At 46.2% G+C, this 27,694-nt stretch overlaps 1 protein-coding gene across 5 annotated transcripts in view; it reads left to right on the top strand.

The window, feature by feature from the left end:
* LSM14B (LSM family member 14B) overlaps positions 1 to 26,725 on the top strand; it is a 60,150-nt gene extending 33,425 nt beyond the window's left edge. For 2 of the 5 annotated variants that reach the window (XM_063959324.1, XM_063959321.1), the window contains 5 exons: positions 11,358 to 11,522; positions 12,186 to 12,254; positions 12,609 to 12,770; positions 12,841 to 12,997; positions 25,526 to 26,725. In XM_063959324.1, the coding sequence (XP_063815394.1) occupies positions 11,358 to 11,522; positions 12,186 to 12,254; positions 12,609 to 12,770; positions 12,841 to 12,997; positions 25,526 to 25,691 (719 nt within the window). In that variant the 3' untranslated portion in view covers positions 25,692 to 26,725. Of the gene's footprint in view, positions 1 to 11,354; positions 11,523 to 12,185; positions 12,255 to 12,608; positions 12,771 to 12,840; positions 12,998 to 25,525 lie in introns of all 5 variants that reach the window. The other 3 variants (XM_063959323.1, XM_063959320.1, XM_063959322.1) reach the window with 2 other exon arrangements.
* Positions 26,726 to 27,694: the final 969 nt, after the last annotated feature.

Raw genomic sequence — 27,694 nt, 5'->3', positions numbered from 1 at the left:
AGTGTCTGTCTGTTGCATATTATGGTGTCTGTCTACATAGCGAGTAAGGCTCTAGTGCAGACTAAAATTAATTTTACAGAATCCTATGTTAACATTGGCAATTCAAATTAAAAGAGCGGTAACATCGGAGTCTCGGAATGACTCCGCCAGCTCTAACAAAAGACAGTCTTTCCAAAGGGCCAATTTCCCTTTGGGTACCAGAGTGTTTATTTCACTGGTCTTATAATATTAATGCACGATTCTATGTCAAATCTCACACCGATAACTACGAGTGAGAAGGGTACATTAGTCCAGCACTCAGATAGTGCGGGGTTTTTGACAACCATACATAATCGTTTCCAAAAGGACGCGATCCGCCATTGCTAGATGCGTTTCTGTCAAACATTATAAAAACCCAGGATACATTTGGGTCACTAGAATTTATGTATGAAACAATGACGATCACGGTTAAAAGAAGCTGCAGAGTATATCTGTAAAGCTTCTGCTAACGCCGGTTACTTTCATTGTCGCTAGTTAAGCGCGACAAGGCCAGAGCTTGTTTGCTCCTAAAATTGATATATTTATCCCTTTATGATATTCAGCCATTACCGCATACAGTATACTTGTAACGGCGTTTTATCCCTTTATAAGAAACAGTCACGCCTTGTAACGACAGGACGTTACAGTCAGCAAGCCAGTGGTTTGATGACCTCTTTTACAATTGGGGAAGCGCGTCTTTACATGTTACATTTGCGAGGTTTCATGACTTCAACTCATGAATGTCTCAGCTATTTACAGCTTAAAGGACAAAACTGCCTCTGTCGAACGGTTTGGCAGGTTGCCATTTAGTCTTTGCTGGTTTATAAACCAGGCAGTAGTACTCCAACAGAGTCAGAGTTACTTATTCCCCTCTGTTTGAGCAAAACCAAACAGCTCCGTCGCAATATCAATCAGCAAGTCACTTACTACAGTTAGGAAATGGAATTTTTGCGGTTAGTATTTGCTTATTGGAGCCACAAAATTGCATAATTGCATTTAATCTTCACAATGCGTACTTACCCATTCCGGTTTGTTCATCACAGGTTCTAGCGTTTGCAAATCGCCACAACCATTAACCATTTCAGGTCTACCGTTGCTTATCGACTCGGGTATTTACCAAAGTGATGTTGGGATGATAGCTCATCTCACATAAAAACTCTGTCTCAACAGAGTTTCTCTATCTTAGATGATTTGCTCATAAGAATTTTGTCTCAACAAAGTTCCTCTAACTTGTGCTACTAAGGTATACTGCGGTAGCAGATCAAGTTCGACACTAAATGATGTCAATTCCTAGGTAAGATTATAATTTTACCTACTACACCAGCAAGAACAAATGTACATCTAGTAATTAGTGCAAAACACGCACACTAGCGGTACATTGGTGTATTCACCTATTAAGAATAAAGATGTGTGTTCAATTTAGTTCGCCACCCTTCACTCGCGTTTCCCACAGAGGTACAAGGGTGCATATACTCTGGACGAGAGTCGCAGAGGGTCAGGATTTGTAGTTAAAATCAGCGACAAAGGTTCTAAAACGGATCACGACAGATTGCTGTCGATAAAGGTCCTAGAACTCCGTGCATTTTACAATGCAATACATGATTCGTTTTCAGTCTAACCAGGGGCAGTCAGACAAGGCAACGGCAGTTGCATACACAACAACCAGGGAGAACCAAGAATCCGCATGGCAATGCGGCAGGTAACTCAAATCCTCAATGGCTCAGAACACCATTATGTGAAAATGTCAAGAGATCATTCAGTGAGTGGACATCTGTTAGACAGATGATCACAACCGTCAGAATTTGGATCCTGAAAACTGGACATTAAATCCAGAGGTGTTTCATATGTGAGTCCACAGAAGGGGGTTACCCTCAAGTATACATGATGGCATCTCGCCACAATTACAAAAGCTCAGTATGTGTACAAAACAACAGATCACAAGGGCAGTGGCGGTGGAGTCTCTCACATTCATGTGGTCATTCAGCATCGTGTATCTGGCTCCGCCACGCTGCTCTCTCCGTTGCCAAAACGGATCATAAAACAGTTCGTCACAGTCATACTGGTGGTATCTCATGGGTTTCGGAGAAGTTTGCTTCTCGAATTTCCAAGGAATACTGGCACACGATCTTGGCCCGCTCATAATACGTCCAACCTGTTACATCAGGGAACGTTCTTTTACCCATAGTTACCTATGTACCTATTACCTATGTACCGCAGCTGCGGTTGACGGGGTGAGGGTTCAGACCACCCTCTTAAGAAATAGAGCATTACAGTATCGGTTATACCAACCCTGTTACAAGTTAGTAAGCCGCTTAAGGCAGCTCATTATTACAAAATTTCGTGTGCTTACATAGCTTGTAAACCTCGGAGGTTTCCAACATCCTTCAGGTTACCCGTATTCTGTTAAACGGGGTGGGATGGAAAACTGTGTGGATCTGCACTAAGAGTGCAGGTATCTGTGTGGTAAACTTATTTTCTCTAACGTCCTAGTGGATGCTGGGAACTCCGTAAGGACCATGGGGAATAGCGGGCTCCGAAGGAGGCTGGGCACTCTAGAAAGATCTTAGACTACCTGGTGTGCACTGGCTCCTCCCACTATGACCCTCCTCCAAGCCTCAGTTAGATTTCGTGCCCGGCCGAGGTTGGATGCACACTAGGGGCTCTCCTGAGCTCTTAGAAAGTTATAGTCTTAGAATTTGTTATTTTCAGTGAGACCTGCTGGCAACAGGCTCACTGCAGCGAGGGACTAAGGGGAGAAGAAGCGAACTCGCCTGCTTGCAGCCGGATTGGGCTTCTTAGGCTACTGGACACCATTAGCTCCAGAGGGATCGACCGCAGGCCCAGCCTTGATGTTCGGTCCCGGAGCCGCGCCGCCGTCCCCCTTACAGAGCCAGAAGCAAGAAGATGGTCCGGAAAATCGGCGGCATGAAGACTCTGTCTTCACCAAGGTAGCGCACAGCACTGCAGCTGTGCGCCATTGCTCCTCTCACACACTTCACACTCCGGTCACTGAGGGTGCAGGGCGCTGGGGGGGGCGCCCTGAGGCAGCAATAAAAACACCTTGGCTGGCTAAAATACCTCAATATATGGCCCCAGGGGCTATATATGAGGTAAATACCCCTGCCAGAATTCCATAAAAAACGGGAGAATAGGCCGCGAAAAAGGGGCGGAGCCTATCTCCTCAGCACACTGGCGCCATTTTTCCCTCACAGCTCGGCTGGAGGGAAGCTCCCTGGCTCTTCCCTGCAATTCTACAGTACAGTAAGAGGGAAAAGAGAGGGGGGGCATTAAAATTGGCACTGTATACAGTATATTATATAAAAGCTATTAGGGACATAACTCAGTTAGTCCCTGTATATATATAGCGCTCTGGTGTGTGCTGGCATACTCTTACTCTGTCCCCCCAAAGGGCTTTTGTGGGTCCTGTCCTCGTTTAGAGCATTCCCTGTGTGTCTGCGGTGTGTCGGTACGGCTGTGTCGACATGTTGAATGAGGAGGCTTATATGGTGACAGAACAGAGGCCGATATATGTGATGTCGCCCCCTGTGGGGCCGACACCAGAGTGGATGGATAGGTGAAAGGTATTAACCGACAGTGTCAACTCCTTACATAAAAGGGTGGATGACGTAGCAGCTGTGGGACAGCCGGCTTCGCAGCCCGCGCTTGCCCAGGCGTCTCAAAGGCCATCAGGTGCTCAAAAACGCCCGCTCTCTCAGATGGCAGACACAGATGTCGACACGGAGTCTGACTCCAGTGTCGACAAGGTGGAGACATATACACAATCCACTAGGAACATCCGTGACGTGATCCCGGCAATAAAAAATGTGTTATACATTTCTGACTTTAACCCAAGCACCTCTAAAAATGGGTTTTAGGTTTGGGGAGAAAAAACAGGCAGTGTTTTGTTCCCCCATCAGATGAATAAATGAAGTGTGTGAAAGCGTGGGTTCCCCCGTTAAGAAACTGGTAATTTATAAAAAGTTACTGATGGCGTACCCTTTCCCGCCAGGTGGATAAGTTACGCTGGGAGATATCCCCTAGGGTGGATAAGGCGCTCACACGTTTGTCAAAAAAGGTGGCACTGCCGTCTTAGGATACGGCCACTTTAATAGGTACCTGTTGATAAAAAACAGGAGGCTATCCTGAAGTCTGTATTTACACACTCAGGTACTAGACTGAGACCTGCAGATAGTGCTGCTGCAGCGTGGTCGGTGACCCTGTCAAACAGGGATACTAGTTGGAAAACATAAAAACATATTAAAGACGTCGTCTTATATATGGGGGATGCACAGAGGGATATTTTGCCGGCTGGCATCCAAAATAAATGTAATGTCCATTCTGTCAGGAGGGTATTAGAGACCTGTCACTGGACAGGTGATGCTGACTTAAAAAGCGCATAGAGAGCCTTATAAGGGTGAGGAATTATTTGGGGATGGTCTCTGGGACCTCGTATCCACAGCAACTGCTGGGAAGAAATAATTTTACCTCCGGTTTCCTCACAGACAAAGGTACAGTCCTTTCGGCTTCAGAAAAGCAAGCGGGTCAAATGGCGCTTCCTTTCTGTACAGAGACAAGGGTAGAGGGAAAAAAGCTGCACCAGTCAGCCTGTTCCCAGAATCAAGATTCTTCCCCCGCCTCCTGTGAGGCCACACCATGACGCGGGTGCTCCACAGGTGTAGCCAGGTACGGTGGGGGGCCGTCTCAAAAATTTCAGCAATTAGTGGGCTCGCTCACAGGTGGATCCCTGTTTCTTTCAAGTAGTATTTCAGGGGTACAAGCTGAAATTCGAGATGTCTCCCCCCAGCCGTTTCCTAAAATATGCCTTGCTGACAACTCCCTCAGGCAGGGAGGCTGTGCTAGAGGCAATTAATAAGCGGTATTCCCAGCAGGTAATACTCAAGGTGCCCCTACTTCAACAAGGACGGGGTTACTATTCCACACGGGTTGGGGTACCGAAACCGCATGGTTCGGAGTGACCCATTTTATATTTAAAATCCTTGAACACAAAAATTCAAGTTCAAGATGGAATCGCTCAGGGCGGTTATTCCAAGCCTGGACGAGGGGGATTACATGGTATCCTGGGACATCAAGGATGCTTACCTGCATGTCCCCATTTACCATCCTCGCCAGGAGTACCTCAGATTTGTGGTACAGGATTACCATTACCAAGTCCAGACACTGCCGTTTGGACTGTACATGGCACCGAGGGTGTTTTATCAAGGTAATGGCCGAAATGTTGATACTCCTTCAAAAAAAGGGAGTTGTAATTATCCCGTACTTGGACAATCTCGTTATAAGGGCGAGGTCCAAGGAGCAGTTGGTAGTCGGGGTAGCACTATTTTGGAAAGTGCTACAACAGCATGGTTGGATTCTAAACAGTCCAAAGTCACAGCTGGTTCCTATGACACGTCTACTGTTCCTGGGGATGGTTCTGGACATAAACCAGAAATAGTGTTTCTCCCGGAGGAGAAAGCCAAGGAGTTGTCATCTCTAGTCAGAGACCTCCTGAAGCCAAAATAGGTAGCGGTGCATCATTGCACGCGAGTCCTGGGAAAAATGGTAGCTTCCTACGAAGCAATCCCATTAGGCAGGTTCCATACAAGAACTTTTCAGAGGGACCTGTTGGACAAGTGGTCCGGATCGCATCTTCCGATGCATAGGCTGATAACCCTGTCTCCAAGGACCAGGGTATCTCTACTGTGGTGGCTGCAGAGTGCCCATCTTCAAGAGGGCCGCAGGTTCGGCATACAGGACTAGGTCCTAGTGACCATGGATTCCAGCCTTTGAGGCTGGGAGGCAGTCACACAGGGAAGAAATTTCCAGGGACTTTGGTCAAGTCAGGTTATTTCCCTACACATAAATATTCTGGACCTGAGGGCCATTTACAATGCCCTGAGGCCGGCAAGGCCTCTGCTTCAAAACCAGCCGGTACTGATCCAATCAGACAACATCACGGCAGTCGCCCATGTAAACCAACAGGGCGGCACAAGAAGCAGGATGGCGATGGCAGAAGCCACAAGGATTCTCCGATAGGCGGAAAATCATGTGTTAGCACTGTCAGCAGTGTTCATTCCCGGAGTGGACAACTGGGAAGCAGATCTTCTCAACAGACACGACCTCCACCCGGGAGAATGGGGACTTCCTCCAGAAGTCTTCCAATAGGATTGTACACCATTGGGAAAGGCCACAGGTGGACATGATGGCGTCCCGCCTCAACAAAAAGCTATAAAAGATATTGCACCGGGTCAAGGGACCCTCAGGCGATAGCTATGGACGCTCTGGTAACACCGTGGGTGTACCAGTCGGTTTATGTGTTCTCCCCTCTGCCTCTCATACCAAAGGTACTGAGAATAATAAGAAGGCGAGGAGTAAGAACGATACTCGTGGATGGCCAAGAAGAGCTTGGTACCCAGAACTTCAAGAATTTATATCAGAGGATCCATGGCCTCTGCCACTCAGACAGGACCTGCGGCAGCAGGGGCCCTGTCTGTTCCAAGACTTACCGCGGCTGCGTTTGTCGGCATGGCGGTTGAACGCCGGATCCTGAAGGAAAAGGGCATTCCGGAGGAAGTCATTCCTACGCTTACTAAAGCCAGGAAAGAGGTTACAGCAACTCATTATCACCGCATATGGCGAAAATATGTTGCATGGTGTGAGGCCGAAAGGGCCCCAACAGAGGAATTTCAACTAGGTCGATTTCTGCATTTCCTGCAAGCAGGAGTGACTATGGGCCTTAAATTGGGTTCCATTAAGGTACAGATCTCGGCTCTGTCGATTTTCTTTCAAAAAGAACTAGCTTCAGTACCTGAAGTTCAGACATTTATAAAAGGAGTGCTGCAGAGTCAGCCCCCGTTTGTGCCTCCTGTGGCACCTTGGGATCTCAACGTGGTGTTGAGTTTCTTAAAATCACATTGGTTTGAACCACTAAAAACCGTGGATCTGAAATATCTCACGTGGAAGGTGGTTATGTTATTGGCCTTGGCTTCTGCCAGGCGAGTATCAAAGTTGGCGGCTTTGTCTTGTAAAAGCCCTTATTTGATTTTCCATATGGATAGGGCAGAATTGAGGACTCGTCCCCAGTTTCTCCCAAAGGTGGTGTCAGCGTTTCACCTGAACCAGCCTATTGTGGTGCCTAGGCTACTAGGGACTTGGAGGACTCCAAGTTGCTAGACGTTGTCAGGGCACTGAAAATATATGTTTCCAGAACGGCTAGAGTCAGAAAATCTGACTCGCTGTTTATCCTATATGCACCTAACAAGCTGGGTGCTCCTGCTTCTAAGCAGACTATTGCTCGTTGGATTTGTAGTACAATTCAGCTTGCACATACTGTGGCAGGCCTGCCACAGCCAAAATCTGTCAATGCCCATTCCACAAGGAAGGTGGGCTCATCTTGGGCGGCTGCCCGAGAGGTCTCGGCTTTACAATTTTGCCGAGCAGCTACTTGGTCAGGGGCAAACACGTTTGCAAAAATTCTACAAATTTGATACCCTGGCTGAGGAGGACCTGGAGTTCTCTCATTCAGTGCTGCAGAGTCATCCGCACTCTCCCGCCCGTTTGGGAGCTTTGGTATAATCCCCATGGTCCTTACGGAGTTCCCAGCATCCACTAGGACGTTAGAGAAAATAAGAATTTACTCACCGGTAATTCTATTTCTCGTAGTCCGTAGTGGATGCTGGGCGCCCATCCCAAGTGCGGTTTATCTGCAATACTTGTACATAGTTATGGTTAACTAAATCGGGTTATTGTTGAGCCATCTGTTGAGAGGCTCTATTGTTTCATACTGTTAACTGTGTTTCATATCACGAGTTGTACGGTGTGATTGGTGTGGCTGGTATGAGTCTTACCCGGGATTCAAAATCCTTCCTTATTGTGTACGCTCGTCCGGGCACAGTACCTAACTGAGGCTTGGAGGAGGGTCATAGTGGGAGGAGCCAGTGCACACCAGGTAGTCTAAGATCTTTCTAGAGTGCCCAGCCTCCTTCGGAGCCCGCTATTCCCCATGGTCCTTACGGAGTTCCCAGCATCCACTACGGACTACGAGAAATAGAATTACCGGTGAGTAAATTCTTATTTTCAAAGACGTTTGCCTCTATTTGCGTCTGTACACATCTTTCTACAAGGTGTCATCAAAGTTCAGACTCTATTTATCCCACCTACGGCGCCAGACGACTTGAGGTTGGGTTCAGATGTCTTACAGTTTTCATATTTTGAACCCTTACAACAAATGGGAATTAAGTTTCTCACTTTGGAAAACATTTTTCTTCTAGCCTTGGCTTCGGCAAGGGTTTTGGTTTCATAATTGGGGTGCCTTGTATTCCAAGCCACCGTATTTGAGTTTTCTCATGACAAAGCAGAGTTTCGGACGAATTCCGCTTTCGTATCCTTCACATCAATATACCAATAGTGGTTCCTGTGTGGACAGCACATTCTAGAATTCTGAATGTGGTACACGCATTACGCGTTTATACATGTCCCGAACGTCTACAGTACGTGATATGAATACGTTGTTTGTTCTCTATGATACTACCAACTGGGGTTAGCCAGTTTCTCAGCAGACATTATCCAGTTGGATAATAATAATGACTACAAGTCAGGCTTACTTTAAGGCTAAGTTACAATCGCCTACGTCAGTAATAGCTCATCCCACAGGTTCTGTGGGAATGTCAGACCCAGCGGGTCGTGGAGCGTCTACGACGCGGCTACATAGCCTTTAGTGCACCACGTTTGTGCACGTTTACACGTTATGAATGGTGGCGCCATCAGCATCTAGCTTTGGGCTGCCTACTGTTACAAGTATCAAACAGCTCTCCCGCCCATGAGGGAAGCTTTGGTACGTCCCAAGAGTACTCCAGTGACCCCTAGTGGATGATAAAGAAAATAGGATTTTGGTACTTACCAGGTAAATCCTTTTCTTTGAATCCATAGGGGGCACTGGACGCCCACCCAGAGCAGTTTTACCTGGGTTGTTTTAAGCTCAAGGGAGCTTAGGGTAACAAGTTTTACTTGATTGATATTAAGCTCAGAGGAGCTTATGTTAACACATTTTCACCGATTGGTTCAAATTATAAAGTTCTATCGGTTATGGTGTCAACTGTTTAGTTGACAGTAAGGTTATGGGTCAACATTGTGGTTGTCCGTTATGTTATAGGTATTCTCCATTGTCAACCTCTCTATCGTTCCTGTTCGCTCAGTAAAAAACACAGAGTACACTGAGGTACTCGGGGATATGGAGGAGGGGGAGAGTCCTAAATTTAAATATTCAGTGCCTTTGTTCGGCCACGCCCGTCCATATCCCAAGAGTACTCCAGTGCCCCCTATGGATTCAAAGAAAAGGATTTACCTGGTAAGTACCAAAATCCTATTTTTGTGGCTTAAAAACATGCGGATAAAACAGAAGAAAACTAACAGTGTATACCATTTATGTTGCGTATTATGTTACTGCTTAATTTCACAGGCCTGGTTAGGGAACTAGCTTATTCCCAAAGAGGATAAATGTACAGCCTGGGCAGTGTATATATTAAAAATACAAAGAATTTAATAACATAATCACATAAAAATACACATAAAATAGCTGTATAGCATGCGTACAGAATAAAAAATTATATCAGGCTTATCTGTCCATAATGACTGGAATGCATGCGTACAGAATTTAAAATTGTTTGAGGCTTATCTGTCCCCTTGATGAAGTCCTGTTGCTGACGGATGAAACGCGTTGGGAGTACCTGCAGACATCTCCTTTTATGGACAGATAAGCCTCAAACAATTTTAAATTCTGTACGCATGCATTCCAGTCATTATTATGGACAGATAAGCCTGATATAATTTTTTATTCTGTATGCATGCTATACAGCTATTTTATGTGTATTTTTATGTGATTATGTTATTAAATTCTTTGTATTTTTAATATATACACTGCCCAGGCTGTACATTTATCCTCTTTGGGAATAAGCTAGGTCCCTAACCAGGCCTGTGAAATTAAGCAGTAACATAATACGTAACATAAATGGTATACACTATGTTAGTTTTCTTCTGTTTTATCCGCATGTTTTTAAGCCACAAAAAGAGTGCTGCTTGAGCCGAGTTCCTATCTACCAGATAAGTGTTTTAAACTGATCCTTATCCGTTCCTCTACACCTTCATTCCCCCTAAATTTAATCACCACACTCTTGGGCGCTTGTTTTCACCAATTCTTGTAACAGATTTTATATGCATGCCAAGCATATGTATTACAAGCTGCCACTCGGATAACCTATTGAGAAGTATATGTATATATGTATATATGTATATATGTATATATGTATATATGTATATATGTATATATATATATATATAATTTTTTTTTTTTTTTTTTATTAGGGGTGTTTACTTTACTATATTCACTATATATTAATATTTTTTTTTAACCATATTTTAAGAATCTTTAATTCATACTTTGGGTATAATTATCACAAAACTGTAAGTAACTTTGTATTTGGCTCACCTTGAAAAAGGGGCTTGCGTGCCCCGAAACGTTGGAGTTACCAGCCATGAATTAAAAGCACCAGCACTTTATTCACGCTGTGTCAGTCTCTGAGTGCCGCTGTTTGTTACACAGTTTGCTACATATATATATATATATATATCTATATCTATATCTATATCTATATCTATATCTATATATCTATATCTATATCTATATCTATATATCTATATCATATATATCTATATATCTATATATATCTATATCATATATATCTATATATATATATATATATATATCTATATCATTTTTTTCCATGTTAACATCGATCTGAGGAGAGAGAATTGCTTCAGAAAAGGGAAATACGCCCGTCCACACGACAATTTGAAGCTCCATCTTTCCTGCACATTCCAGGGACGTGTTACTAAGTATACTTATATATATATATATCACTCACCGTCTGTTATTCTGGTGTCCCACACATTTGTATTTAAACTTCTACCTGTTTAAGTGGCAGGCATCTTGTTGGCTGAACCAGTAATGGTATACAGCATATAAAGGCACTAGGGGTACCTCTGGTATATCTCACTGTTCAGCTCCAAAATGGTTTAAGTTTTCAAAAACTGTATTGGAGACAATTAAGAAACCGTATTAGCTTTAACTGTTTGAAATATTGGGTAAAAATATAAATGTATCTTAATGGGATAAAAGTGGAAGAAAAAGCCAATCCTGTAACAACTGGAATTATCAAAAGGACTTTCAATGTGAATGGTCAGTTCTGTGTGATTTGGCTTCCTCATGCGTATGATGTAACAGTGCTGGGTGCAATAATGAGGTGCCTGGAATTACACTTTGAAATACTCCCTTTTCCTGTCAGCAGCAGGCTTCCCATCTATTCCAGTAAGGAAAAGCCCAATGGTGGAGCAAGCTGTTCAGACTGGTCCAGTGGAGAATGTTATCCAGAAGAAGCTACAGATGACAAAGGGGCCATCTGTGAGAGGGAACAGACAGGGTCAAGCGCCAGCCCAGCCTGCACCAGTTACTGGTAATGCACTTTCTTCTTGCAGTGTGAAGTGTAATGGGTTTTGTCATGTCTCCAGCATTACTAAGATGGTACTTGCTACATTCTGGAGTTGCTTTTATAAACAGTTACTGGGTAGATGGACTAGTTCAGATCACCCACACTTGGTAAAATGACTTGTAACAAGTGGCTTTTCTATACCAGTTATGAATGAATAAAACTAGCAGTTTGATTAATGGTCTATTCTCAGTCCCTGCTATAATAAAGGTCGCAGTATCTCAACTAGCAGAATGCTTTCCGTTCTATCCACTACAATACATAATCGGTCACCAGTGACATAAAAACTTACTCTTGAGTGGTGGTTCCGTCTGGATAGAGGGCTTCACCCTAGGGACAGAAGTGCAACTTGCTACATAAGGATCTGTGGGGGTTGCAGAACTTGGTTCCTATACTGATTTCCCTTCATTTAATAATCAGAATTGTCACCCTGCCTGGAACATCCATATGGCTGGAACCTAGCAATTCTGCCAGTTGTGGAGTGCGAGTAAACTGCCCCTAATTTGGGCATTGTTGCTTCTGAACGCCGTCTGACAATTTCAGCCAGCATATCTGGCTTGGAGGATAAACAAATCGGTTGTACTGAACAGTTTGCAGTTTTAATATAGTCTGTTTTAACTGTTCTTTCAGTACCTCCTACTGCACCGGCACAGAATATGGTGAATGATGAGAACAGAAGGCCCCCAAGACGGCGTTCAGGTGACTAAATTGGACAATGTGATCATGTGATACTACATTGTACCGAGAATGGCTTGTAACTTGTTTAACTCTGCTCTTGCCATAGTTCAGGGTATCTAAATAAAAGGTGAAATGGACTCTTCCTGTACAGTTACCATTTATGCGACTGCATTTTGTGGGCTGAACTAAAATTAATACATTTAGTGTATTCATATTGATGGGCCTTAATGATTCCACTGGTTCTTAGGAAGCTTATATGGTTTCCTCAGTGTGTGGATACACTTATTTCCTCCCAGGACTTGGATAAGTTCTACAACTGAAGCACAGCCATTAATGTTTTTACCTACATTCACTTACAGATGTGTTAATCTGCAGGTAACAGACGTACAAGGAATCGTGCTCGAGGTCAGAGCCGGCCAACAAATGTCAAAGACAATGCTATAAAATTTGATGGGGACTTTGATTTTGAAAGTGCAAATGCTCAATTTAACAGGGAAGAACTGGACAAAGAATTTAAGGATAAGCTGAACTTTAGAGGTAACTTTTAATTACATGGGGCTGTCTCCCAGTGCTGAGGATGTATACTACAAAATGTCTTCACTTGCAGATGACAAGTCTGAAAAGGAGGGTGACGAGAAGGGAGACTCTGGGGTAGAAACACAAAACAGTGATGGAAACCCGGAAGAGGACCCCCTTGGACCAAATATATACTATGACCGTTCCAAGTCTTTCTTTGATAATATCTCCTCAGAGATGAAATCAAGGTAGTGTGAAATCTGTTCTCTAGTCTAAAGCTAGGTACACACACACTATCCCAGTTTCAGACTTTCTGCCACATGACTCTGCATATTTCTGCCAACAAGGCAGATGAGGTAGGAAGGCTGAACCATAGGAAATAATGGGCAGATTGAGAATGCATACACTTTGTGATATTGGGAACTTTTATACCATATTTTCTGCAAGATTGGGTAATTCAAGTGTTTCTAGCAGTTTCTCTGACGTCCTAGTGGATGCTGGGAACTCCGTAAGGACCATGGGGAATAGCGGCTCCGCAGGAGACAGGGCACATCTAAAGAAAGCTTTAGGATCACCTGGTGTGCACTGGCTCCTCCCCCCATGACCCTCCTCCAAGCCTCAGTTAGATTTTCTGTGCCCGACGAGAAGGGTGCACACTAGGGGCTCTCCTGAGCTCTTTGTGAAAGTTTTAGTTTAGGTTTATTTTCAGTGAGACCTGCTCACTGCATCGAGGGACTAAGGGGAGAAGAAGCGAACTCACCTGCGTGCAGAGTGGATTGGGCTTCTTAGGCTACTGGACATTAGCTCCAGAGGGACGATCACAGGTTCAGCCTGGATGGGTCACCGGAGCCGCGCCGCCGCCCCCCTTACAGAGCCAGAAGAGACGAAGAGGTCCGGAAAAATCGGCGGCAGAAGACTTTCCTGTCTTCAGATAAAGGTAGGCGCACAGCACCGCAGCTGTGCGCCATTGCTCTCAGCACACTTCACACTCCGGTCACTGAGGGTGCAGGGCGCTGGGGGGGCAGCGCCCTGAGACGCAATAAATCGATAGAAAACCTTTTATGGCTAAAATAAATGCATCACATATAACTCCTGGGCTATATGGATGCATTTAACCCCTGCCAAAACATACAAGAAAACGGATGATAGGCTCCGCCCCTTTCTCGGCGTCCTTATCTCCTCAGCACACTGGCGCCATTTTCCCTCACAGCTCAGTTGGAGGGAAGCTCCCTGGCTCTCCCCTGCAGTCACTACACTACAGAAAGGGGTTAAAAAAGAGAGGGGGGCACAAATTAGGCGCAGTATAAACAATACAGCAGCTATAAAGGGAAAAACACTTATATAAGGTTATCCCTGTGTGTATGTATATATATATATATATATAGCGCTCTGGTGTGTGCTGGCAAACTCTCCCTCTGTCTCCCCAAAGGGCTAGTGGGGTCCTGTCCTCTATCAGAGCATTCCCTGTGTGTGTGCTGTGTGTCGGTACGTTTGTGTCGACATGTATGAGGAGAAAAATGATGAGGAGACGGAGTAGAGTGTCTGTAATAGTGTTGTCACCCCCTGGGGGGTCGACACCTGAGTGGATGTACTGTTGAAATTGCGTGACAGTGTCAGCTTTGTATAAAAGACAGTGGTTGACATGAGACAGCCGGCTACTCAGCTTGTGCATGTCCAGACGTCTCATACAGGGGCTCTAAAGCGCCCGTTACCTCAGATACAGACGCCGACACGGATACTGACTCCTGTGTCGACGGTGAAGAGACAACCGTGATTTCCAATAGGGCCACACATTGCATGATTGAGGCAATGGAAAAAGTTTACACTCTTCTGATAATATAAATACCACCAAAAAAAGGGGTATTATGTTTGGTGAGGAAAAACTTCCTGTAGTTTTCCTGAATCTGAGAAATAAAATGAGGTGTGTGATGATGCGTGGGTTTCCCCCTGATAACAATTGATAATTTCTAAAAAGTTATTGGCAGTATACCTTTTCCCGCCAGAGGTTAGGGTGCGTTGGGAAACACCCCCTAGGGGGGATAAGGCGCTCACACGCTTGTAAGAACAAGGGCTCTACCCTCTCCTGAGATGGCCACCCTTAAGGATCCTGCTGATAGAAATCAGGAGGGTATCCTAAAATGTATTTACACACATACTGGTGTTATACTGCGACCAGCAATCGCCTCAGCCTGGATGTGCAGTGCTGGGTTGGCGTGGTCAGATTCCCTGACTGGAAATTTGATATCCTAGATAAGGACAGTATATTATTGCCTATAGAGCAATTAAAAGATGCATTTCTATATATGCATGATGCACAGCGGAATATTTGCCGACTGGCATCAAGTATAAGTGCGTTGTCCAATTATACCAGTAAAGTGGTCAGGTGATGCGGATTCCAAACGGCATTTGGAAGTATTGCCTTAAAAAAAAGGGGATGTACCCCAGGTCGCCTCTCAAAATAAGACGCCGTATTATCAGGCGCAGTCCTGGTTGGCAAGCGGACAAAAGGGTTCCTCTTTTCTGCTCGTGACAGAGGGAGAGGAAAATGGCTGCAGAGATCAGCCAGTTCCCAGGAACAGAAACCCTTTTCCGCCTCTGCCAAGCTCTCAGTATGACGCTAGGGCTTTACAAGTTCAGGCACGGTGGGGGCCCGTTCTCAGTGAATTTCAGTGCGCAGTGGGCTCACTCGCAAGTAGACCCCTGGATCCTTCAGGTAATATTTCAGGGGTACAAATTGGAATTCAAGACTTATTCCCCTCGCCGTTTCCAAAAGCCTGTTTTACCGACGTCTCCCGCTGACAGGGAGGCAGTTTTGGAAGCCATTCACAAGCTGTATTCCCAGCAGGTGATTAAGGTACCCCTCCTGCAACAGGGAACGGGGTATTATTCCACACTATTGTGGTACCGAAGCCAGACGGCTCGGTGAGACCGATTTTAAAATCTAAAATCTTTGAACACTTACATACAGAGGTTCAAATTCAAAATTGAGTCACTCAGAGCAGTGATTGCAAACCTGGAAGAAGGGGACTACATGATGTCTCGGGACATCAAGGATGCTTACCTTCATGTCAAAATTTACCCTGCTCACCAAGGGTATCTCAGGTTATGGTACAGAACTGTCACTATCAGTTCAGACGCTGCCGTAGGGATGGTCCACGGCACCCCGGGTCTTTACTGAAGTAATGACCGTAATGATATTCCTTCGAAGGAAGGGAATTTTAGTTATCCTTTACTTGGACGATTCCCTGATAAGGGTGAGATCCAGGGAACAGTTGGAGATCGGTGTAGCACTACCTCAGGTAGTGTTGCGGCAGCACGATTGGATTCTCAATATTCCAAAATCGCAGCTGGTTCCGACAACTTGTCTTCTGTTCCTAGGGATGATCCTGGACACAGTCCAGAAAGGTGTTTCTCCCGGAGGAGAAAGCCAGGGAGTTATCCGAGCTAGTCAGGAACCTCCAAAAACCGAACCAAGTCTCAGTGCATCAATGCACAAGGGTTCTGGGTAAAAATGGTGGCTTCCTACGAAGCAATCCCATTCGGCAGATTCCACGCAAGACTTTCCAGTGGAACCTACTGGACAAATGATCCGGGTCGCATCTTCAGATGCTTCAGCGGATAACCCTGTCACCAGGGACAAGGGTATCCCTCCTGTGGTGGTTGCAGAGTGCTCATCTTCTAGAGGGCCGCAGATTCGGCATGCGGGACTGGGTCCTGGTGGCCACGGATGCCAGCCTGCGAGGCTGGGGAGCAGTCACACAGGGAAGGAATATCCAGGGCTTATGGTCAAGCCTGGAGACATCACTTCACATAAATGTCCTGAAGCTAAGGGCCATTTACAATGCTCTAAGCTTAGCAAGACCTCTGCTTCAAGGTCAGCCAGTGTTGATCCAGTCGGACAACATTACGGCAGTCACCCACGTAAACAGACAGGGTGCCACAAGAAGCAGGAGGGCAATGGCAGAAGCTGCAAGGATTCTTCGCGGGGCGAAAAACCATGTGATAGCACTGTCAGCAGTTTTCATTCCGGGAGTGGACAACTGGGAAGCAGTTTTCCTCAGCACGACCTCCACCCGGGAGAGTAAGGACTTCACCCAGAAGTCTTCCACATGAGTATAAACCGTTCGGAAAAACTCGACAGGTATTGCGCCACGTCAAGGGACCCTCAGGCAATAGCTGTAGATGCTCTGGTAACACCGTGGGTGTACCAATCAGTGTATGGGTTCCCTCCTCTGCCTCTCATACCCAAGGTACTGAGATTGATAAGATGGAGAGGAGTAAGCACTATATTAGTGGCTCCGGATTGGCCAAGAAGGAATTGGTAAACCGGAACTTCAAGAGATGCTCACGGAGGATCCGTAGCCTCTACCTCTAAGAAGGGACCTGCTCCAGCAAGGACCTTGTCTGTTCCAAGACTTACCGCGGCTGCGTTGACGGCATGGCGGTTGAACGCCGGATCCTGAAGGAAAAAGGCATTCCGGATGAAGTCATCCCTATCCTGATCAAAGCCAGGAAGGATGTAACCGCAAAACATTAACACCGCATTGGCGAAAATATGTTGCGTGGTGCGAGGCCAGTAAGGCTCGACGGAGGAAATTCAACTGGGTCGATTCCTACATTTCCTGCAAACAGGAGTATCTATGGGCCTGAAATTGGGGTCCATTAAGGTTCAAATTTCGGCTCTGTCCATTTTCTTCCAAAAAAGAACTAGCTTCAGTCCCTGAAGTTCAGACATTTGTTAAAGGGGTACTGCATATACAGCCTCCTTTTGTGCCTTTAGTGGCACTTTTGGGATCTCCAGGTGGTTTTTGGGTTCCAAAAGTCACATTGGTTTGACACACTTAAATCTGTGGAGTTAAAATATCTCGCAGAAAAAGTGGTCATGCTGTTGGCTCTGGCCTGGGCCAGGCACGTGTCAGAATTGGTGGCTTTATCCTGTAAAAGCCCTTATCTGATTTTCCATTCGGACAGGGCGGAATTGAGGACTCGTCCTCAGTTTCTCCCTAAGGTGGTTTCAGCGTTCACCTGAACCAAACCTATTGTGGTGCCTGCGGCTACTAGGGACTTGGAGGACTCCAAGTTGCTAGACGTTGTCAGGACCCGGAAAATATATGTTTCCAGGACGGCTGGAGTCAGGAAATCTGACTCGCTGTTTATCCTCTATGCACCCAACTAGCTGGGTGCTCCTGCTTCTAAGCAGACTATTGCTCGTTGGATTTGTAGTACAATTCAGCTTGCACATTCTGTGGCAGGCCTGCCACAGCCAAAAATCTGTAAATGCCCACTCCACAAGGAAGGTGGGCTCATCTTGGGCAGCTGCCCGAGGGGTCTCGGCTTTACAACTTTGCCGAGCAGTTACTTGGTCAGGAGCAAATACGTTTGTAAAATTCTACAAATTTGATACCCTGGCTGAGGAGGACCGGGAGTTCTCTCATTGGGGGCTGCAGAGTCATCCGCACTCTCCCGCCCGTTTGGGAGCTTTGGTATAATCCCCATGGTCCTTACGGAGTTCCCAGCATCCACTAGGACGTCAGAGAAAATAAGAATTTACTTACCGATAACTTTATTTCTCGTAGTCCGTAGTGGATGCTGGGCGCCCATCCCAAGTGCGGATTGTCTGCAATACTGGTACATAATTATTGTTACCAAAAAAATTCGGGTTATTGTTGTAGTGAGCCATCTTTTCGAGAGGCTTCTCTATTATCATGCTGTTAACTGGGTTCAGATCACAAGTTGTACAGTGTGATTGGTGTGGCTGGTATGAGTCTTACCCGGGATTCAAAATCCTTCCTTGTGTACGCTCGTCCGGGCACAGTATCCTAACTGAGGCTTGGAGGAGGGTCATGGGGGGAGGAGCCAGTGCACACCAGGTGATCCTAAAGCTTTCTTTAGATGTGCCCTGTCTCCTGCGGAGCCGCTATTCCCCATGGTCCTTACGGAGTTCCCAGCATCCACTACGGACTACGAGAAATAGAATTATCGGTAAGTAAATTCTTAATTTTTTCCTTATAGCCAAAACACATGCCCACACTACACAGTAAAATGGGTCGACTGCTCACTTATTTGCAAATATGCACAATAAGGGTTTAGTGTGCGTGCCTAGGTTTATTGTGTCGGTTATATAAATGCCAATATTGCAACCACTTAAGGAGATAGCTCTTGGCCACAGCTGAACGGAACATGCAGTTCCTAGTAGAGGGTTCCACATCTTACATTCTGCAGTGAAATTCTTAAGACTGCAGCCTATATGTTCTTAAGTCAGTACACACGAGACCTTGACAGGAATTAGCTGCTTGTGCGCTAAGGCATTTGGAAAGCTTGTGCTAAAGGGATCTAATGATACGAAGTCTGTTTAGCAAATGCAGCTCTGCTATATTCCAGTGAACGGTTCTTCTAAAAGTTAGAGATGGTGCTAAATGTTCTAACATCTCCCAGTTGCTTTTGCTTGTTAGGCTTTGGCATCTTTAAATTCTCCCTGATGCCAGAAAAGAGGGGGGGTAGGGGTTGTATTTTCAGGAAGGATTTTTCTCTTGCACTGTAAAACTGAAGAGAAGGTTGGTTTCAATGTAGGCTCTTATAGTACATCATCCCTCCTATACTAGCTGTAACCAGTACTTATGCTAAAGAGGCAGAAGTTTCTTTCTCTGATGTCCTAGTGGATGCTGGGAACTCCGTAAGGACCATGGGGAATAGACGGGCTCCGCAGGAGACTGGACACTCTAAAAGAAAGATTAGGTACTATCTGGTGTGCACTGGCTCCTCCCTCTATGCCCCTCCTCCAGACCTAAGTTAGAATCTGTGCCTGGCCAGAGCTGGGTACTCCTAGTGGGCTCTCCTGAGCTTGCTAGAAAGAAAATCACTTATTAGCAGTGTAAATCCCTGTGTTATATAGCACTGTGGTGTGTGCTGGCATACTGTCTCCCCAAAGGTCTTTGTGGGGTCCTGTCCTCAGTCTGAGCATTCCCTGTGTGTGCGCGGTGTCGGTACGGCTGTGTCGACATGTTTGAGGGTTACGTGGAGGCGGGGCAGGTACATGTGGTGTCACCCCCGATGGGGCCCGACACCTGATTGGATGGATATGTGGAAGGTCTTAACAGACAGTGTCAACTCCTTACATAAAAGGTTTGATGACGCAGCAGCCTTGGGACAGCCGGGGTCTCAGCCCGCGCCTGCCCAGGCGACTCAGAAGCCGTCAGGGGCTCATAAACGCCCGCTAGCTCTGATGGTAGACACAGATGTCGACACTGAGTCTGACTCCAGTGTGGATGAGGATGAGACAAATGTAGTCTACAAAAGCCATCCGATGCATGATTACTGCAATGAAAGATGTATTGCACATTTCTGATATTAACCCGGTTACCACCAAAAGGGGTATTATGTTTGGGGAGAAAAAGCAGCCAGTGACTTTTCCCCCATCTGATGAATTTAAATGATTTGTGTGAAGAAGCGTTGAGTTCCCCTGATAAGAAACTAGTGATTTCTAAGAGGTCACTGATGGCGTACCCTTTCCCGCCAACGGATAGGTTACGTTGGGAAACATCCCCTAGGGTGTACAAGGCGCTAACACGCTTATCTAAAAGGGTGGCACTGCCGTCTCAGGATATGGCCGCCCTAAAGGATCCTGCGGATAGAAAGCAGGAAGCTATCCTGAAGTCTGTGTATATACACTCTGGTACTCTACTGAGACCTGCTATTGCTTCAGCCTGGATGTGTAGTGCTGCAGCAGCATGGACTGATACCCTGTCAGACAACATTGATTCCCTCGACAGGGATACTATTTTGCTAACCATTGAACATATAAAAGACGTCGTCTTATATATGCGGGATGCACAGAGGGACATTTGCCTGCTGGCATCTAGAATTAATGCAATGTCCATTTCTGCCAGGAGAGTATTATGGACTCGGCAGTGGACAGGTGATGCAGATTCTAAAAAACACATGGAGGTCTTGCCTTATAAGGGTGAGGAACTATTTGGAGACGGTCTCTCGGACCTCGTATCCACAGCAACTGATGGGAAGTCGACTTTTTTGCCTCGGGTTCCCTCACAGCCTAAGAAAGCACCGTATTATCAAATGCAGTCCTTTCGGCCTCAGAAAGGCAAGCGGGTCAGAGGAGCATCCTTTCTGGCCAGAGGCAAGGGTAGAGGAAGGAAGCTGCACCAGGCAGCCAGTTCCCAGGAACAAAAAATCCTCCCCTGCTTCCACTAAGTCCACCGCATGACGTTGGGGCTCCACAGGCGGAGCCAGGTGCGGTGGGGGCGCGTCTCCAAAACTTCAGCAACCAGTGGGTTCGCTCACAAGTGGATCTATGGGTTGTACACATTGTATCTCGGGGATACAAGCTGGAGTTCGAGGCGACTCCCCCTCGCCGTTACCTCAAATCAGCCTTGCCAGCTGCTCCCAGGGAAAGGGAGGTAGTACTGGCGGCAATTCACAAGCTGTACCTCCAGCAGGTGATCAAGGTCCCCCTCCAACAGGGCAGGGGTTACTATTCCACAATGTTTGTGGTACCGAAACCGGACGGTTCGGTGAGACCCATCCTGAATTTAAAATCCTTGAACACTTATATAAAGAAGTTCAAGTTCAAAATGGAATCGCTCAGGGCGGTTATTGCAAGCCTGGAAGAGGGGGATTTTATGGTGTCGCTGGACATCAAGGATGCTTACTTGCATGTCCCCATTTACCCACCTCACCAGGAGTACCTCAGATTTGTGGTACAGGACTGTCATTACCAATTCCAAACGTTGCCGTTTGGTCTCTCCACGGCTCCGAGAATATTTACCAAGGTAATGGCCGAAATGATACTCCTTCGAAGAAAGGGAGTTATAATTATCCCGTACTTGGGATGATCTCCTCATAAAGGCGAGGTCCAAAGAGCAGTTGTTGGTCAGCGTAGCACTCTCTCAGGAAGTGTTGCAACAGCACGGCTGGATTCTGAATATCCCAAAGTCGCAGCTGATCCCTACGACGCATCTGCTTTTCCTGGGAATGATTCTGGACACAGAACAGAAGGTGTTTCTCCCAGAGGAGAAGGCCCAGGAATTCTCTGGTCAGGGACCTCCTGAAATCAAAACAGGTGTCTGTGCATCACTGCACGTGAGTCCTGGGAAAGATGGTGGCTTCTTACGAAGCAATTCCCTTCGGCAGGTTCCATGCAAGGATCTTTCAGTGGGATCTGTTGGACAAATGGTCCGGATCGCATCTTCAGATGCATCGGTTGATCACCCTGTCCCCAAGGGCCAGGGTGTCTCTGCTGTGGTGGCTGCAGAGTGCTCCTCTTCTCGAGGGACGCAGGTTCGGCATACAGGACTGGATCCTGGTGACCACGGATGCAAGCCTCCGAGGATGGGGGGCAGTCACTCAGGGAAGAAACTTCCAGGGACAGTGGTCAAGTCTGGAGACTTCTCTACACATAAATATATTGGAACTAAGGGCCATCTACAACGCCCTGAGTCAAGCAGAGCCCCTGCTTCAAAACCAATCTGTACTGATTCAGTCAGACAACATCACGGCGGTCGCCCATGTAAACCGCCAGGGCGGCACAAGAAGCAGGATGGCAATGGCAGAAGCCCCAAGGATTCTTCGATGGGCGGAGAATCACGTGCTAGCACTGTTAGCAGTGTTCATTCCGGGAGTGGACAAATGGGAAGCAGACTTCCTCAGCAGGCACGACCTCCACCCGGGAGAGTGGGGACTTCATCAAGAAGTCTTCACACAGATTGTAAATCGTTGGGAACTGCCACAGGTGGACATGATGGCATCCCGCCTCAACAAAAAGCTAAAAAAATAATATTGCGCCAGGTCACGGGACCCTCAGGCGATGGCTGTGGACACGTTAGTGACACCGTGGGTGTACCAGTCGGTTTGTGTTCCCTCTTCCTCTCATACCCAAGGTACTGAGGATAGTAAGAGAGGAGTAAGAACTATGCTCATCGTTCCAGATTGGCCAAGAAGAACTTGGTACCCAGAACTACAAGAAATGATCTCAGAGGACCCATGGCCTCTGCCTCTCAGACAGGACCTGTTACAGCAGGGGCCCTGTCTGTTCCAAGACTTACCGCGGCTGCGTTTGACGGCATGGCGGTTGAACGCCGGATCCTAGCGGAAAAGGGCATTCCGGATGAAGTTATGCCTACACTGATAAAGGCTAGGAAAGACGTGACAGCAAAACATTATCACCGTATATGGCGAAAATATGTTTGGTGTGAGGCCAGAAAGGCCCCTACAGAGGAATTCCAGCTGGGTCGATTCCTGCACTTCCTACAGTCAGGAGTGACTATGGGCCTAAAATTAGGGCCGAAATCTGGACCTTTATGGATCCTATCTATTTTCTTTCAAAAAGAACTGGCTTCACTGCCTGAAGTTCAGACGTTTGTTAAGGGAGTGCTGCATATTCAGCCCCCTTTTGTGCCTCCAGTGGCACCTTGGAATCTTAACGTTGTGTTGGATTTCCTGAAATCACACTGGTTTGAGCCACTTAAGACCGTGGAGCTAAAGTATCTCACGTGGAAGGTGGTCATGCTGTTGGCCTTGGCTTCAGCTAGGCGTGTGTCAGAATTGGCGGCTTTGTCATGTAAAAGCTCGTATCTGATCTTCCATATGGACAGGGCAGAATTGAGGACTCGTCCCCAATCTCTCCCAAAGGTTGTATCAGCGTTTCATTTGAACCAACCTATTGTGGTGCCTGCGGCTACTAGGGACTTGGAGGCTTCCAAGTTGCTGGACGTAGTCAGGGCTTTGAAAATCTATGTAGCCAGGACGGCTGGAGTCAGGAAAACTGACTCGCTGTTTATCCTGCATGCACCCAACAAACTGGGTGCTCCGGCTTCAAAGCAAACTATTGCGCGCTGGATCTGTAACACGATTCAGCAAGCTCATTCTGCGGCAGGGTTACTGCATCCTAAATCGGTAAAAGCCCATTCCACAAGGAAGGTGGGCTCTTCTTGGGCGGCTGCCCGAGGGGTCTCAGCTTTACAGCTTTGCCGAGCTGCTACTTGGTCGGGTTCAAACACATTGCTAAGTTCTACAAGTTTGATACCCTGGCTGAGGAGGACCTTGCCTTTTGCTCATTCGGTGCTGCAGAGTCATCCGCACTCTCCCGCCCGTTTGGGAGCTTTGGTATAATCCCCATGGTCCTTACGGAGTTCCCAGCATCCACTAGGACGTCAGAGAAAATAAGAATTTACTCACCGGTAATTCCATTTCTCGTAGTCTGTAGTGGATGCTGGGCACCCGTCCCAAGTGCGGACTCTCTGCAATACATGTATATAGTTATTGCTTACCTAAAGGGTTATTATGAGCCATCTGTTACTGAGGCTCAGTTGTTCATACTGTTAACTGGGTATGGTTATCACAAGTTGTACAGTGTGATTGGTGTGGCTGGTATGAGTCTTACCCTGGATTCCAAATCCTTTCCTTGTGTCGGCTCTTCCGGGCACAGTTTCCTTAACTGAGGTCTGGAGGAGGGGCATAGAGGGAGGAGCCAGTGCACACCAGATAGTACCTAATCTTTCTTTTAGAGTGCCCAGTCTCCTGCAGAGCCAGTCTATTCCCCATGGTACTTACGGAGTTCCCAGCATCCACTACGGACTACGAGAAATAGAATTACCGGTGAGTAAATTCTTATTTGACATAAATCATTAATGCACTCTTGCAGAACATACCTAGTATTAAGCAAAGTGCTGTATATGGAAGGGGATATGTATCAAGCCATGGAAAATTTGTCCAAAGCAACCAGTCCTCTCTAATGGCCGCTTATCTAGCACAGTCTATGCATTGACAGAAAGATAAAGTGAAGTTACATAGAGTAACCAATCTGCTTCTAAGGCTTGAATCATCTACCCTTTTAGTGTTAAAATAAAACAATCTCCTAGATTAATCTTACTACCAGCTGCAGTTCTTTTTATAGCATACACTGACGTCCATTTTTCAGAACTGTCCTCTTCCACTATGCCTTGTTAGAGGCAGTGGTCCTTTTGGTTTAATGAATTTTAGTCTTGTGTTGAGTTTAGCCTTGCTTGCCCTGTCTTTCAATTTGTCATGTGTGCTCATTAATCATCCTGACCAGAAGTTGGAATGTTTTCCTGTTGTAACTGAAATGGTGTGGTTCATCAAATCGACAGTGTCTAGGTCAACAATGTTTAGGTCGACCACTATAGGTCGACAGTCACTAGGTCAACATGGATGGAAGGTCGACGGGGTTTATAGGTCGACATGTGCTAGGTCTAAAGGTCGACATGATTTTTTTTTTTTTTGGTGTCATTTTCTTCGTAGTGTGACCGGGATCCCAAATTAGTGGACCGCGTCCCCTCGCATGGCTCGCTTCGCTCGCCATGCTTCGGGCATGGTGCCTCAGCTCAGCTACCGCTTCGCTCGGCACACTTTACCGTTCCAATCGTAGTCCACGTGGATCGTTAAGTATGAAAAAATTCAAAAAAAGAAAAATGTGAAACTCATGTCGACCTAGAAACCCTGTCGACCTAGAAACCCTGTCGACCTTCCATCCATGTCAACCTAGTGACTGTCGACCTATAGTGGTCGACCTAAACATTGTCGACCTAGACACTGTCTATCTTCAGACCGGATCCCAACTGAAACATGTGCCTTGCCAACAGCTCCTTTTTTTTTTCTCCCCCCCCCCCCCCCCCCCCCCCCCTTCTTTGAGTTTAAGCTATTAGACTTGAGTCTTTGTAATGTTGAAGTCCCTGCTTGTCTTTAACATGGTAAGAACCTGTACATGGCCAAGAGCTGAAGCTCACAATATCGCCCTTATACAGGCGCACTACATGGGCAGAGGAGAAAAAGCTGAACACTGAAACATTTGGGGTCTCTGGAAGATTCCGTCGAGGCCGCAACTTTCGTGGTGGCTTCAGAGGAGGAAGGGGTGGAGCTGCTCCAAGAAGAAACCAGACAACGCAGAGGGCTGGCACTGGGAGAGTGTGAAGAACTTTGTTGATAAAATGGACAGAAGGGGTTTGTGTGTCCCTAGACAGACTTGTCTTCCACAATTTTTCTTCCCCCCCCAACGCATTGTAGCAGTTCTGTGCCCCTGCACTGGGCAGGATAGGTTCTGCATCGCTTTCATCCATGTAACACTGGTTTGTGTAGGCCACAGACTGGATGGCACAAGGTGCATGTGCATATAGGAGAGGCATAAGCAGTGCTGCATCTATATAGGGGAATATGTGGCACTTGTATTGAGGTGAGCAGTTATATTTTGAACCCCAAATGGAAGGAGTGTCCTTTCTTTTACTTTTTAATGTATGTTTCTGCAACACATCTCCCTCTTCATTGAGGAGGGGGTTTTATTGCCTTTTTCTTTGCTCAGACAAGCAGTCTGCTCACCATTTTGGTTCAGTACACAACCTTTATTTTGGGCCATTACTAAAGTTTTCAGTTGGGAAATGCACTGTACTAAAACAGGCTTATGGGTGGTGGGCAATTTTACCCCCTCCACTTTATTTTAATTTTATTTTCCCCTCAAGTCTAAGCCATTAGTGCTGTTGTCACGTGCAAGAATGGAAAGTTAACTGTGTGCTATACAGATTAACATGGTTTCAAAAATCACTGGCTATTGATTGCTAGCTAACTGCTGTAGTTACGCCAGAGGCAGGTAGCCTGTGGCTCTCCAGCTGTTGAGCTAACACTTCAACATGTGGTCAGCTGTAACTGAATGTCTCACATGTTGTGCACCTCAAGCCGAATTCTGCCAAAACAGCATGTCTCCTGAGCAATTATCTAGAGTAACATGCTACAGGTTTGCATGAAATGGGTCTACATTGTGGTGTTGTCTTTTTGTTTTTGATGTGATGCACTTGCCCAGTATTGTCAAATTCTGCAAATGACAATTTTTAAGTTATTCATTAAGTTTAATTGAAAAAGAGTCTTTATTTTTGTAGAATCCTGGTGCTGATAACCAGTAGCCCATTGGGATGTGATTTACGCTGTAATCTACCAATAAATCTACAAACATTTCATATGTAGTGGGATTTTTTGGGGAAAGGGGCAGCAATGCGGTCAGAATCAGCTAATAAAAAAACAATCTTGACTACCATTATCTAACTGAAGTTTAACTGTATTGTACCCTTTACTGTGCATTAGGCTATTAGGACCCCAAGATGAACCATTACGCCACTACTCAATTTTAAGTATACTTTTTCTTGTATGGAATTATGCATCCTCTGCCTAAAGCCTATTGGATAGTTCCAGAACCCTGGGTTTCTACTGTAAATAGGGTGTATAAGCTCTTACCTACAGACTGCAATTGTGACTTCTTGTCCTGCATTTAAAACCTTAAGGGGCACAATTTAAATGATCCTCCTCCCCACCAGCACAAATTGCATAACAGTGAAAACATTCATCTGACTGCAGCATTGAATAAAATATTAAATTTGGATAGAGTCCATTCATGGTGAAGGGGTTATTTTGTTTAATACTAGGTAATTTTGGCATCTAGAGAGAGGATGTGGTTATGTTACTGGCAGGCAGGAGACCATCGGTCCCTACACCAGCACTAGAATTCTCCCTGGTGGAAAGCCTGACAGTTGGACTATTACCACTCATGGGTGTCCATGGCTCCCATAGTGGGAATAGAACCTGTGTTGAATGCAGCAAGCCCGCAAGGGGTTTTGTTGTGCACAGACTCCATCCCCCCCCCCCCCCCCCCCCCCTCCTACTGGCCATCTAAACACTGATCCTGGTGTCCAGTATGGTGACCAGCGGTATCCTAACTGCTGCTCACCCATACCCAACTCCTAAACCTGGCATGTCCAAACTGCAGCCCTCCAGCTGTTGAGAAACTACATACCCCAGCATGCCCTGACAGTTTTGCTGTCAAAGAATGCTGAACTTTGTCAGGGCATGCTGGGATGTGTAGTTTCTCAACAGCTAGAGGGCCGCAGTTTGGACAGGCCTGTCCTAGAGTGTATATATATGTTGCCAAACGA

Source organism: Pseudophryne corroboree, chromosome 3 (assembly GCF_028390025.1).
Source record: "Pseudophryne corroboree isolate aPseCor3 chromosome 3, aPseCor3.hap2, whole genome shotgun sequence".
In the NCBI taxonomy this organism is placed as follows: Eukaryota; Metazoa; Chordata; class Amphibia; order Anura; family Myobatrachidae; genus Pseudophryne; species Pseudophryne corroboree.
This window is presented reverse-complemented; position numbering and strand designations above follow the sequence as displayed.